The sequence below is a fragment of the Camarhynchus parvulus genome, chromosome 9 (assembly GCF_901933205.1).
Source record: "Camarhynchus parvulus chromosome 9, STF_HiC, whole genome shotgun sequence".
Classification (NCBI taxonomy): Eukaryota; Metazoa; Chordata; class Aves; order Passeriformes; family Thraupidae; genus Camarhynchus; species Camarhynchus parvulus.
This window is the reverse complement of record NC_044579.1, coordinates 17,157,345-17,172,666: the sequence shown is the minus strand read 5'-3', so window position 1 is coordinate 17,172,666 and position 15,322 is coordinate 17,157,345. Positions and strand designations below refer to the sequence as shown.

The following is a 15,322-nucleotide window of genomic DNA, read 5'->3' as shown; positions in this document are numbered from 1 at the left end:
CCAGGGAATCTTGACAAATGCTCCTAACGATGTCAGGGCAATGTTCCATTCTAATGTAAAACAGATGTGGGTCAGATACCCTCATTCATCACTAACACTGAAAATTTTAAACTCCTTCCGAGATGAATGGCATTACCTGCTGTTAGCTCTCTTCACTGAAGAGAAATCTCTCAAAAAAACAAAATATTGCACAAGAAAGAGCACAAAAAGGATTGTTATCACTCACCATAATGAGAGATTTTAGAGGATTAATTAAAGCTAATTAGCTATATGGATCTATAGCTATAGGATCCTAGAACCACACTGCTGATTCATTTCATATATATGAATATTTCTATTGAATACAAGAAACCTGACAGAAAGCAATTTTTTGCCAAATGGCAAGAGCTGGCAACCACATACTTGGTTGATGAAAATAAGAGCAAATGTCCTGACTTTGGACACTGATGATCTGACCCTCTGCATACTCATATCAATGAGCCCTGATACTGATTTCACACCACCAGGTATCACTGGTACCTACACTGGAATTAGAGAAAGTGCACTATTGCTCATTTAGGACCACTTCCTATAATTAGGAGGATAACTTGATTCTTTCATTAAATACATTTTTACCTACTGAAAATTGCCAAGTTTCAAAACATTACTACAGTCTGTCACAAAAATCATGTCTTTTTTAAAGTGCTAAATCACAGAGTCCCAGAACTTGGTAACATCACCAAAATAATTCTACGATCAGCTAATGCTTGAGCCCCTGGTATGAAAAGCAACCAAAGATGACTTCTTAAAACGAAGCTCAAAGATGAACATATACTCATATTTTATGAATATATAAGCAGATCTGTGCAATTAAACATCTCACAACTTTTTCAGGCAGCCCCAGAGACTAGAGTCTCATGACTTCAAATGCTCAACTATGGCAATATTACTCAAAAGAATTCATAACAAGCCTAATTTGGTATTAGGTTGCTCCTTTCCTGTGAACTCTCCTCCTCCCACCTTCTACTCAGCCCCAAACACAAAAGAAGGATTCTGGCTATTATGAACACCAACCCAGCTGTCACTAGCTCAGCTCTCGCACACCTTCCCTCAACAATTGGGATATATGGATTTGTTATGGCTGAAAGCAAAACAAACCAAAAGAGAAAAGTTAAGGTGGACATTCAAAAAGATACAGTTTAAACAGTCACCTGTTTCTTTTTTCTGCTATATTAATGTATTTAGTAAATATGTTATTTAAAAATGTATACTTCTATAAGATATAGAATATTTTATATAAAATATGAGTATGTTTACAAAATAAATAATATTTGTAGTTATTTTTACTCAGTAACAATTACAATACTATTGAATCTCATCTATTTTACTCAGAGAAACAAAAAATAATTAACCCCATTGTCTGAGCTTTAAATTTAAAAAAAGAACAAAAACTCGTGTTCATGAAGATTGTGTCATGTGAATTAACTTTCTTACTAAGGAATCCATGCCCTGTCTCATGTTCTTGGGTCATCAAGCAAAGAGCTCTCAAAGCCAAGTGCATCGTGCCAAAGATCATGAGCTTCTCAATGCTGTGGGACTTGAACCCAAATTAAATGTTTCTGTGGGCAACCAGCTCAAGGTAATCCAACAGAAGGTATGGGGAAAAGTAAAATGCTTTAATAGTTGCTTTTTTCACTGCTCTTGTCCCTCTTAATGAGGGAATGAAAATTTTTAGCCCTGGTTCCTGTGCCTCCCCTAAAAACAGAGTTAACAAGACAATATGAACATATCTAACTGATTCGACAGCTGCCATCAGTTCCATACGTCAGGTTAATGAAAACCAAGTGCTCTCAAAGACTTAAGAGAAGCCCATCGCCTAAGATCCATCTCACCAAAAGGAGTTACAGGGTAACTCTTAAACTCAGGCAGTGAAATGTTTTGACAGTAGAAGAAAGAAACCTTGAAAGAGCTTGCCTCTTTACTACTGTTCAAGGAAAAGTTTGGGATTTTCTTATCAAGCTTATTCCTGAGCTCCAGGTAATGGCATGAAACTGCAAACTTTGTTAAAGACTGTTATGATCTCCTACACAGCCAATTCAATATTCAATCCACTTCCCATTTTCAAACTGCAGCCTTTAAAGCTATGGGTTTGATTCAATTATGGGGGGAGAAGGCAAGGAAGAGGAAACAGTAGATCTGAGAAGTTTTCTAGAGGGCAAGGAGGAAAAACAATTATGCCTAGCAGGAGACAGGTTACACGTTTGCTCTTCTCCCAGTAAAATCTTAAAACTGAAGTGCTGTTTAAGCCTGGATTATCCTACAGGTTAAATATCCTACAAGTTAAATATCCTACAGGTTAAATACAGGAAGCACATAGCTTTGTGGGCAGCAATCCCAGCAGAATATTGCTGCTCCACCTGGATCCACAGCAGCCAGAGCAGCACTCTCCAAACCAGCAAACTGCCTGACCTGGTGTAGGGCAAGCTCTGCTGCTCTCACACTAATAAAAAGCACATGAGGAGGTCAAGGGATGCTGATGTACACCGGAAAAGCCTTTTTCCTTATCTTAAATGAAGCAGTTCAAAATACTGATATCCTGTCTTTAAAACAATCTGCCCTTCACCAAGACCATACACCTGCGGGTGGGAGACAAGTGTTTCTGCAGTCACTGCTCTGCTTCATAGCAAAAAGCCAGTGATGGCCACTAATCATAAAGTACCATGCCAATCCAAAAGCATGCCTAAGTCCTGTGTACATACATTAACATCCAGATATGCTATCCCCTCATAATTCTGAGTTAAAAAACATTTGTTAAAAGAAAATTCACTGAGCAACTAAAACCTAATTTGAAAAGGAAATACAATATTGCCATAAATGTATTCATGACAGGCAAGAAGCTGCATAATAGGCATAGAAAACATAAAAATATGCAATTTACATATATTACACACTAATAATCTCTTTTCTGACATTATATTTAAAGAGCCCTGGCTGAGATGGCATGCTTGCAGTTGAGTTGCTTTTTCATGAAATACAAACACTCCAGGCTGCCATCTCCCCAAGACATTAATCCCTGACTTTTTTCAGCAAAAGTCAACCCATTGCATGCCTGCAAGACAGGGGTTCTCTCACCACATCCAGGTAGTAATGAATAAACCAGATGAGCAAGGAGAATAATCAGTCATCTGAAGGACAGCTGCAGATCTTGTCTTAATGTTAAAAAGTATTAAACAAGGTGGAACCCTTTCTGTTCTCTTATTTTTAAACAAGATCAACAACTTTTCAACACCCAGCTTGCAAGACAGGTATGAAATGGAGCATTCTGCTTCCTAGAACTGAGAAATACAGTCCCCTCTCACCCCAAAATTCAAGGCTAACACAATAAAAACAAACGAACATCACCCTAGGTGTCTCTGCTTATCTTCTACCTTCACCAGTGTTTGCCTTAAACACCATATTTGTCCATCATATTTAAGAAAAAAGTTAGAATGGAACCATTCTACATAGAAAATAAAGCTTCCCTGGTGTCTTTGTGTCAGACCCTCATTTGTAATAAATCAATGACAAAGAGGAGAGAGAGGTTTAAGTCTTTAACAATATGATCCTGTGTATCTTAGTATAAGATTTTGTTTTGTATGTTCTAAGGATGGGGTTTCTTAATCACAAAATATTATCTGGGCTTCAGACAAAGCCCCCCTTCCCCCTCCCTGCTGCAGTCACCACAAATTCAGCTTTACACTCAATTTGTCAGGAGCACTTGCCAGCAAGAGACACATGGATGGGTGGAAACATTATGTTAATTGCTCACACACCCAGATTTATTGTGGTCAAAAATGCACTGGCTAGTAAATAGACCCTCTCTCTTTCTCATCTAAATTCCATGCACACAGGCAGGGCAGTGCAACATGCCCACTCAGCAGGAAAAGTCCTGTTTCCCTTTTTCATGAAACCCCAAATGCAGAGCTGGCCTTCAATTTTACCTTACCTCAGCCTCTCTTCCAGCACCTCAGGAAGAGCCCTGAGGAAGCATGGAGAGGGGATGCACAGTGACACACCCCACAACTAAGGGACATTTCACACACCAACATTGTGACCAGCAGCTCAGGCTCCTTTGGGCATCAACAGTTTCACTGGTTTGCTACAGTCCCACAATTTGTTGCACACAATTTACGTTTGAGGCTGTATTACTGCATTATATAAACACAAAATCTGCATGTGTCATTCACTTTATACATCTCTACATTTTATGCATGTCTCTAACTCACTGTTTAGGCACCAAAACTGGAATAGAGGAGTTTTTGGCAATGCCACATGAATTCAGGTCTGGGTTTTTCATTTGTTTGTTTGATGGGAAGATTTTTAACATCTGTTGAAGATAATCATTTAGTTACCAAGAAGTTGTTCCAAATCTAAATGGATATAAGTAACCTCCTTTATGCACTGAGCAATGGAAGCATGATGTCAACTTTAAAGGGATCAGCATCCCCCGAAACCTAGCTGTATCTGTTGGTAGGGCTGCTGGACACAGCCAGAAGTGTTAAGCTCTGGGTTAGAAAAAGGTTTCAGAAGTCTAAGGAAAACAAATAAACAATAAAGCAACAGAAGTCTCCTGGGGTAAAGACAGGGCTAGGTGTAAAAAAGCACAGAATCTCCTTTTGATTACATCAAACCTCAAATCAGCAAGACTTTGGCAGGAAGAGACCTGGCCTCACATTTTTGTCCCATTTTAGCCAGCCATCACAAGACTTCTTTACTGTTGTTGTGCTCCACTTCTGTGTCACAGACAATAAAAGCTTTGTGAAAGGAGAAAAAAAGAGACCACATTTTCCATAACGAGAACCAACACACATTTAAACTGACACTAACAACTACTTTTTATGGATTAACATTGAAAACCAGATAGATAATTATGTCAAAAATGTGGAAGCCTTGCACACTATGAAACTAGCCATTAATAAAAAAAAAAAGAAACAACTAATATAATGTCATGGATTTTGATGAAGTTTGCATATAGAAATCAGAATTCTTTCAAACAAAATCTATTCAAGTCTTGTTGGAAGTACATCCGTTTGTTTTTCTGTTGGCATTTTTTTCCTGAGGTTTCAAGCCATGAAGTTTTGTACCACACTCCATGCTATAGGAATCTGTGAATCTTAATTACATTTACCGTTACAAAAAAGGGTTTATGAACTTTTGCCTTTGGGCAAAAATGTTTATTTCATTGCCTTTGTTATTCATTCTTTTCAACTCCAGAGCCTTTGAACTTTTCAGCTGCACAGAGTTATCACCGTTGCACAGGAACCAGGAACTGCACTCCCGAGATGCAAACCACAAGTTGAAGAAAACGAAGGAGGCACAGATATACGAGTCGTTATTTTGGCCACCCTTTGTGCCATTAAAATCTCATTTTCTGCCTATTAGAATGCCCTCTCCCTGCTTAGGCAGTGGTGATAGTCAGTGATTAGTGTGTAATTGAGTATAATTGTCTTTTCACTTTTCATTTGTGTCATTCTGAGCTTCTCTCTGTTTTTCTAACCACTGAGAGGAAAAAAGGGTAGAAAGCAGATAAAGCTGTTAAAACTCTCACTTTCAGCCCTGAAGAGATTCCTGATTGTAATTATAGATTGCATCTTCTTTGTGACTCCTCAGAATTTAGTGGACATCTCTTTCCAAGCACCTGGGCAAAGCTCTTGCTAATAAAATAAAATACCATCTATTCAAGCTTTAACTAATAATGTCAGCTTCAGACAGATGCCGTGTGTAGGAAAATGTAACCAATCTTTTGACACTCAATTATCAAGGCAATTTATTAACCTGATTTCCTTAAAAGAGCTCACGCAAATTAGAAAAACAATTATGGTATTCATGCATTTATATCTTGCCAAAGAGCAGTAATACTTCTAATTTATGTATTTATAACTCGATTACAGCTCATCTCAACACACATTTCTCAGTCCTTGGAACTCTTCTCAAACAACTTGCCCATAATTTTCCTGGACCACTTGGTAAAATCTTGATGATGTTATTTTAATGAGATATTTTATTCACAGAAAAAATACAAGCTCTGTTTTCTGTACCTAGCCATGGATCTTCAGGAGAAGAGCAGTACATTACAAATGCTTGACAACTGAATGAAAACATGAAGTCTGCATGATTCCATTATAAATCAGTTGAAATTAAATAAAAGCTATGACTCTTTATTCAGCCAGTAGGAGGAAAAAATATTAAAAAAAAAAAAAAAAAGGAAACTAGCAAACTGAAATCATGTGGCTTATATAAAGAATACATTATGGTTTAAATTTGGCAATTCATTATACTGTGGCCTGAGGGAATAGACTCTTTGGTTCTGGTATACAGCAAATCCTCTGTCTGAAAACACAGGACTGACCTGAGGTGAGAGGCCATTGCCAATGGCAGGGTTCATGGGATTGGAGGGCCCGGATGGAGGCACAAAGCTGTCTGTATAGCTGGAAAATCCATGCCTGGTGCTGGGCAGGCAATAGGCAGAGCTGCTCTCGGGGTTCGAAGGGAGGCTGCTTTGGTGTACAGTGCTTGGAGGGAGAGGCTGAGGTCTGTGGACGGTACTGCTTGGATCAGACACGGCTGGAAGCAGAAGAAATATGTTGGTATGTTTTCCTCCATTACTTCTGGCATAACAAGTTCATTGTGTGAAGCTCAGCCTAAGAGAACTGCATCAGAACCTGCATCTAAATACTGGTTAAGTAGAAAAGTAAATCTATAATTTTGCTAGATATTTAACCAGCCTGTGAATTTACACAAAAAATTCTTAAACAGACTGTAAATATCATAACAATAGGCATGTGGTTTTCAGACAACCCTTAGTGAGCACATATCGTCAGCAATTTTTTTAATATGTCTATATATCAAAATAAAGGAAAATATTTATTTACTTATAGGACCATCTTTCCCCTCCTGCTCACAGCTCAGAAATCCCACCATGGCTTGTATCAAGTCAAGCAATGGACAGGAGAAGCCCTAGGCTTTGAAAAGTTCCCTCAATTAGAGCCTCCACTGAGAGTTAGGATCCAAATCTCAAGGATGAAGCAATAAGAGGACACAAATTATTTTATAAAATCTCACTCATAAGGTTTTTATTTAATACTAAAATCTAACAAAGCCTATATTTGAGGGTCTGTTCCCTCTCACTCAAATCCATCAAAGATCACAGAATTTCTGGTAACATTAAGAAAAAATTTTACCCTAATGAGACTGGCTACTGACTGATGTGAAACAAGGTTGTCTGAATAGCTGTTTTTTCCACCCTCAGATAAATATTCAGAGTATTTACAGAAGTTCCAATGCTCCAGCACTGATAGCCACAACAAAGACAGAGTGCACCTGTCTCCTACATCACACCAGACACTTCCAGCGAAGGAGGCCAGTGCAGTGGCAGGACAGGGATGAGTGTCCATCACTTTACCAAAGTTGCATTCCTGCTGGGCAGAAGGTGATTATTTCTCTGGAGAGCACCCTTCACATGGAACCACCCCATTCTTTCAGCAAAACAAATCTCAGTTCTTATGTTCTTAAAATAAACAGGCTTGCAGGATCCTCCCTGAGTCAGACCCTAAATTAGCCAACTCATTAAAAAATAAAATATTTCTACAGCGGATGAGCACAGGAAACCCCCCAGTAACACTATTTTAACCAAGTACCTGTGGGCTACTGTACCTTGGGGTATGGAGGTGGGTTGGTAGGAGGGCTCAGAGAGCTGGTACGTTGGCAAAGTTGGCATGGCACTGGGTGGGAATCCTCCAGGGATCAGATGGTTGAAAGCCATCAGTTGGTTGGCTCCTGCCTGTTTCCTCCATCTGGCACGACGATTGCTAAACCAGACCTGCAAATGTTTTAAACACGAACATTTGATTTTTGCACATTTAATACAGATGTAGCAGAAAGAATGGCATTGCATTTCAAACACGGGCAGTGTCTAAGATGAGAGATGCAGAAGATGCACACTGAACTCAGTACTCCTAGACAAGAAAGTTGTCCTTGGCACACATTTCCATGGTCCAACAGATCCAACACAGGAATTCTGATCCCTAGTTCCCTCTCAAATTCAGCCTCTCCTGAGAAAAAAGCTGTCTACTCTTTCAAGTTTTAGTGGTTTTAATCACTATCATTACTGTTCCAGATTTAACGACAAGGGGGAAATCTCTCATCTAAGTGCCGGCCAAAGCTATTTCATCTGTACTGTATTGTCTTTAACTTGCTGACAAGTTAGTGGCATCGCTTAATGCACTGTTAGAAGGTGCACATACTTATATATTGGGATAATATATTGCCCTAATGACCAACAGAACTTCAAGCTTTTAATTAGAAAAATACAAACCCCATGTACAAAATACACAAATCCCTCCCAGCAAGTTTTCATGTGTTCACATATGTACAAAACAGTAGGTCAGAACTTCAGTACTAGATTAGCATTTCAGAACCACTTTGAAATCCGTTCCCAGGACTGCACACCAACCAGATGGTGTTTAGATTGTGGGACATTTTAGCTATAAATCTGCTTTTCTTCACATCATTCTCAGTTTGTGTTTTAAGCTTTCCAAGTCTTGGATAGTTCTTACTACATCCAAGATGCAAAGAGGCAAGACATCACAAATGCAGACATAATAGGACTTGCAAAATACATTAATTGTTAATTTTGATATTATAAAAATTCCACACAACACAAACTGGAAGGGCAAAGAGTGCAGGGGTGCCTGGAGAAGGGTGAGGCACATTGCCTTGTTGTGGGGTAGGAGCAGACTCCTGACTACAGCTCTCGGCTCCAGGTGGAGCACTGAGGGAAAGAATGGTTGGTTCAGGTAACAGAGACTGCACACATTTGTAAACAAGCAGCCAGTTGCTCATAAGCCTACACCCTGAAGCAGCTGTGGTGCTCATCTATAGATACAATTCAGGAGATAAGACCTCAGCTGTGTGTTAATACCTGATAAAGTAGATCTGCACGGCCTGTAAGGCAGCCTGGCCTGAAAGCCACTGAGGCATGTTAGCTGATGAGCCACATATAGATGTGTTTGTAGAAGATGGGACTCAGATCTGTAACCCTTGAGCAAGCAGCCCTTGCTGGCTTATGAATCAGGCATCACAGATTGGGATTCTAAGTGTAACACCATTTATAAACCATGAGTGGCCCTCACACTAGAGGGTAACAACCTTTTGGGCTACACTGTGGGCTTCTCCTGTGCTTGCTATTCCATGACAGGAGTGGTGGGACTCACTGGGCCATCTGGTTTCTGCCATAGGCCATCTGTCACCATGTAGTTTGTTCTGACTTCATCCTCTTTTCAGAATGAGATGCTCAGTTCACACAGCTGCCTCCTCCTTTGGCCGCAGCATCTACTCCTCAATTATACACTCCCACTCCAGTTTAAGATCTAGGACAGAGGGATAGGTGGACCCTCTGTTCTATGTCACAAATCCTTCTCTTGTTGTTTAGCTGTACATACTGAGCCCCCTGTCTCCACATGAACCATTTCTGAAAGCAGCTGGCAGGGACAAGGCAAAAGTGGAGATGCAAAACCTGCAATGAGCAGTAGTTGAGGATGGGTCTAGATTCAGCCTGCAGAGCAAGAAAGGGACCTTGCTAAAGATCCAAAGAACATTTAGGAAGGATAATGGAGGTCAAAGAGTGGCCAGGGAACAGCAAAGCCTTGTTGTAATTAGCTGACCCAGGTCATTAACTCTGGCGTTTTGCCTTGACACTCTCTCTTCTTCAGGTCAAGAGGGTTATCTCATGATCTCTGAGTGCTTTGGGAACACAAGCAGAACTAGGCTACATGAATGGATTTCACTCAGAAAAGTGAGGTAACAAGATTTTGTTTTCTCTACAGATAAGCATTTGCCTTCAAACTCCAGGTGTTTATTAAAATGAGTCAAATCCCAAACTTTAATTCAGTAGTAAGCAATTCACATAAATGACAAGTTTTCTTTTTTTTATTTATGGACAGATTTTTTGGCTCATTTTGTAGACTTGTATTTTTTCCACAACTGCAGCTGTGTATTAAACATCTCTGAAAGGAACAGACTCAACGGTATCAAAAAGTCTGCAGCAGCCACACAATGGACATCCTCACACAGAGCTTTGTTGCCACCTGCAGCCCCATTATACTGAGTGAGACTCTGCAGGGGTGCAGAAACAAGGCTGTGTATTCCCACCTCAGTCCTGTGTGATTGGGATGTGCCAAATGAGTGCTACTTGATGGGCACCCATGTCACATGGCACAGGCACAGTCCTCTGGCACTGGCCTCTTGCTTTCCCTGGTGGCAGGAGGGCAGATGGCACCTGACTAGTACCAGAGTTAGTCCAAAATTAACTCACCAAAACCCCTTGAACAAGTTCAAAACTGCAGAGGAAGACTTACTGCCACTAATACCATACAAGTTCATCACTACAGAATGGTAGAGGCACATAAGAAAACAAAAATTAAAAAGCCACCAAATCAAGAAAAAGTTACTAAAAACTAAATAACCAAAACCTAAATAACTGAAGCCTAGAGTATTTTATTTACCTTTTATGTAATACTTATTAAAATTAGTCAAATCCCTTGCTTTATTCAGAAGGTTGAACAGAATTGTGAATGTTGAATTCAGAACATATTAAGAATATGTTATTTTAACTGAAATTTTTGGGGTTTTTAATCATAATATTTCCCTTAGACTACAGTCAGTTGCCTTGATCTATTTCAAGAGTCCAGAATTTTTTCCATTGCTTAAATCCTCATGTAACATGAAAAATCCGTGTACAATACTACCACTAAAGAAATCTTGAAAAACTTTGCTAATCTCAAGCCAAGACTTAAAAATAAATTCAGCCACCACAAGTCAGTGTGTCTGCTTAGAAACATATTGTAAAAACCTGGGGGAATATTTTCTCTTGTTTATGCATTTCCAATATGACTTAAACGCAATGTCCCCTTATGTGCAACAGATTTCAACTTCCACCAACATGAAAAAATTCTCATCTTATGAGTGGCCTTTTCAAATCTAGCAGGTCCCCATAGGATGCTCCTTTCTCCCACAACCTCCATTTGAGGGGCACAATCATCACCTGACTGTAGGGATGCTTCCAGTACAAAGCAGCCCCTGGAGGGGATCCCAAGTGTCATCCTGTGAGAAAGCGCCACCCTGCAGTGGGCACCACAGAAGTCAAACTCTAAACTACCTAAAAATGGACAGAGGAAACACAGCTTGGCTGAGGGACCCAAGCATTCAGAAACTATGTCTGCACAGAAGCCAAGTCACACTCACTGTAGTGAGGCTTGGACTCCTCGGTTCCTATGTCACTTTCAAAGATGGAATGTAAATGATCCAGATGATTTGGAAACAAACTTGAATCCCAATATCTGGCCAACATTTAAAACTCAAAAATAGAACTGAAGAGAATGAAATACAGAACAAAATGGGGGAAAGCAGCACTTTAAGTACTGGAGGCTCCAGTTTTCCAAACACCTGGGACTGGACTGACCAAAAAAGAAATCACTCTGCCACAGAATATATAAACTGTATTTTGCACCAATGTAGTTGGATAAGGTGAACTAATAGGTTTCTTCCATCTCTACTTCCTGATATTTGGATCCTGCATCTTATTATCATTTTTTCTTAAAGCAGTTTGCAAGTGATCATGCCAATATCTTATTTTGTTGATCTCAACAGGATATTCTTTAGAAGATGCATTTATTCACTTGGGAACACACTAGTGTAATTAGCCTTGACATTTCGACAGTCTGATCATAAACACAGAGTGCTCTATGTGCTTTTAAGGCAAAAAGATCTCTGATTCAACAGGGAAAAACATTCAAGATGTGAATGTTACAAAAACCCGTGCATATTTTGTTATATGAAGTCCTGACCATTGCAAGAACAAGTGCCAGAAACGCAAAAGTCGAGAGACTGATGTATTGTTAATGGCACTTCTAATTTTAGATGGATTCTAGATGGGGGGAGGGAGAAGTTGGTTTGGCTTTTCCTCATGATATTTTTCATGGTAACTGCCTCCCCCACCCTCTTATTCCCCACCTCTCCCTTCCCACAAAATTCATATGTTCAAAACAAAGTCTGACCATCCTGGAAGCCAGAGTCAGCGGATGTTCCACCAGGGAGAGAATGTGGGCTGTGCCAGAAGCAGCAGGTGTGCCTTGGGAAGAGGGGAGGCTGAAGAGGAAACTGCAAACAAAGCTGAGCTTCACCAGCCCAGGCAGAACTTACTCTGCTACCTTTGCAAAACATGGCAGTGTGACTGCTACAGACACCTTCAGGGTCTGCTCCTGCAGTCCCCTACAGATGCCAGACCTTGCTTACTTCAGCAGCCCTTCAAGGGCATGCACAGGAAACAAGTTTTTATCCTCCCTTTTCTTTGTTTTTGCACTAGGGAGAGCTTCCATCCTGGCTCACCAGGGTATCAGTACTATGAGCTGCAGGGAGAGCACTGCCAGGGAGCAGCCACAGGATGAAGAAAGAGTAGAAACAGAATTGCTTTTTAGCACATAGTTGAAAAATCAGCTTGACTGTGACATCTGCACACTCTCAGCCTCACAGGGATAAGGTTCACTGCATACAGATGCACACCATGTTCCCTCACAGCATCCCAAAACCTGCTGAGAGCAGACTGCCACGGCCACCAAAGGGAATGTCACAAAGCTGGGGGTTCCCTGCCTGCCAAAGCCTGCTCTTTATGGACATGGGAAGTGATGCTGCTCAGGATACTACAAGTTATCAGTGTACTAGAAACCAGAGTTCTTTGAAAACATACAGGGGGGAGGGAGGGAGATGGGAGTAAAAGGGAAAAATATACCAAACAAAACCCCAAAACAAAACAACCAAACAAAAAAAAAAACAAAACCAAAAAACAAACAGAAACAAAAAAAAAAAAAAAACCAAACAAAAAAAAAACAAAAAAATAAAAACAAAAAAAAACACACACAAAAAAAACCCCAAAAGCAAAGAAAGTCAGAATGAAACCCAACACACCATACACAAAATAAAACAAAAAAACCAACACAGACCAAAAAGTCACTAGCCTGTGCCAAAGGGAATAGGGACACCCAACCACTTACTTCCCAGTGTGATCCAACTTATTCTAATCTCTTAGGTTTCTTTGAGAAAACTTTGACTCGGTCCTACAAAAATACTTCTAAAAATCTGCAGCTGAATAGTTCTAAAAATGATTAAGTAATAAGCAAATTGAGCTGTATATTTATAAGTTAAAGTGACACTAATTAGAGCCCTTAGGCAGCAGGGACCAGAAAGAGACAATCAAAATCACATTCCTCTTTTCCTTTATATTTTAAAATGTCCTCTTGGGCCTGCATATGAATGCAGTTGGTTAATTTACCCATAAGAATTTCCCCTTTACAGGGGAGGGGGGACCTGTAATTACAGGGTTATCTGCTGCAAGGATGCACACAGACTTTTCTTTCTTTAGCCTTTTTGTGATGCAAGAGATTCAGTCTCAAGAAAAGGCATCAGAAATTCTCCATAAAACCACATCAGGAATAACTAAAGATCTGATGAAAGTGAGTCTTGAGTGTTCTTGAATCCATCCTGCATTCCTTCGCCCCATCTTCCCACAGGACTGGGCAGTTCAGTAAATGCTCAAACCATTTCAGAGGAGCTGAAAGCAAATTAAGACTTTTCTTTGGCACAGATTCCCCCTCCCCAGTGATTTCTCAGAGAGTGCTTTTCACTGTTTTCTACTGAGAAAATACTACTAAAACTGAGAAATTGGACTCCAGAGCCTTCAAACTTTACTACTAGCTCAAGAGTCATAACTTCTCTCACCTTTCCCCTTACTCCTCTCCAAACTCTTTCCCTCCCTGCACCACAATGAAGCAAAGAAAATAATATCCAAGCACAACACTTAAAATAAATTTTTAATAATTTTTCTTCTAGCTACTCAAGACAACTGAGCTCTTGGGACTTATTTGTTGAGGTTATAATAAGGTTTTTACAATAGCTAACAAGCTGATTACAAGTTTGACATGGGAACATTCAATTCCATGCTAGTAGCCTGGAGAGATGTGCCTAAATTTTCAGACATGCTCTGTTGATAAACAACTTTTTTTTTTTTCATATGTCTTCGGGCAAATCAGTTTAAAGCTGGGATTTGGCTGAGAAGAAACTCTTCAGGGTGGGAAATAGTCATGATTCAGAATTATTCCTGACTTGCCCTTCTTTTTCACCATTATTCATGGATGAAAAAGAATCCAAACAAATTTTTCCTATTGCATTTGGAATTAAACAGGGGGGCCATGTGCCAGCTGCTTCTCACAGCAGGGCCTCCTGCCCCAAGGATCCATACAGCTGGGGCACTCCTTAACATGGTCCAAATACAATCCAATAAATGCCCCACATTTCTGGCAATTTGGGATGCCTGCCATCAACACAGCCCCAAAAGATCTGCCTGCATGGCCAGCCCCTGTTGGCCAAGACAGGTTCCTGGCCAGCCACAGGACAAACCTGATCGTTATTTAAAAATCCTTTGCCAAAAGATTGACGTAAACACTCCCCACCATCGATCTGAAACAGGCCCAAGCTGCTGCCAAAGCTTGCCCAGTTCATCTAAAAACAAGTCTGCTGTGGGAATCAAAGGTGGCCAGAAAAGATACTACCCACTTCATTCCTGATGCCATAACTCCACAGCTCAGAAAGACCCTTTTGATCTACAATGGAGATAAATTCACTTTTCAAACTTGCCTTCAGACTGTCAGTAAAAACAGGCCACAGACCTTAAGGGCCTGCAATGCAACACAATGATGGTTTTAATGAGGTTTTAAATTGGACAGGTAAAGTACTGCAATTTTTGCTCAAAAACATGCATCTTTAATTCCACATTCCCAGAGCATCACTTTTTTTTTTAAAGGAAAGGTCCTCCTTTGGAACTGTACTTATCTTTCTGAATTTTATCTGATAATCTCACAAGACCAAAGAATTCTCCTCTTCCTTCTGCATCTAATATGCAGAGAAGAGCAAGTGCCTTTGGAAGAGGCAGGAGAAGAGGTTTTCCTGGCTTATATCACATTTAGGTTCAAACACAGGGGGGATAAAACTCAATGGTCCTTGAGTGGAAAGGTGCTGCAGGAGGAATTGCAGGGAGCATTTTAACTCGTTATTACACCCAGTGTTGAGATATTTGCCATGATTACAGTTACACATCTTGTGACTCTTACAATGTGGAGCTTGTTGGAACACTTCTTTCCCCAAAAGCCTTTCCTGTTCCCATGATTAGGTACACAAATAACATTCACAGTGTAAAGTCTGTTTTCAGTTGCTTGTTGCTCTCAAAAAATTCCCCTTAGGGGCTGACATGTTCTAG

The 15,322-nt window shown here is 40.1% G+C and overlaps 1 protein-coding gene across 9 annotated transcripts in view; it reads right to left on the bottom strand.

The window, feature by feature from the left end:
- Positions 1-15,322, bottom strand: part of PAX3 (paired box 3) — a 79,000-nt gene that overhangs the window by 8,169 nt on the left and 55,509 nt on the right. For all 9 annotated transcript variants that reach the window (XM_030954848.1, XM_030954850.1, XM_030954851.1 and 6 more), the window contains 2 exons: positions 7,672-7,837; positions 6,368-6,582 (listed from right to left, as the gene is read on the bottom strand). In XM_030954848.1, coding sequence (XP_030810708.1) covers positions 6,368-6,582; positions 7,672-7,837 — 381 coding nt within the window. The remainder of the gene's footprint in view (positions 1-6,367; positions 6,583-7,671; positions 7,838-15,322) is intronic.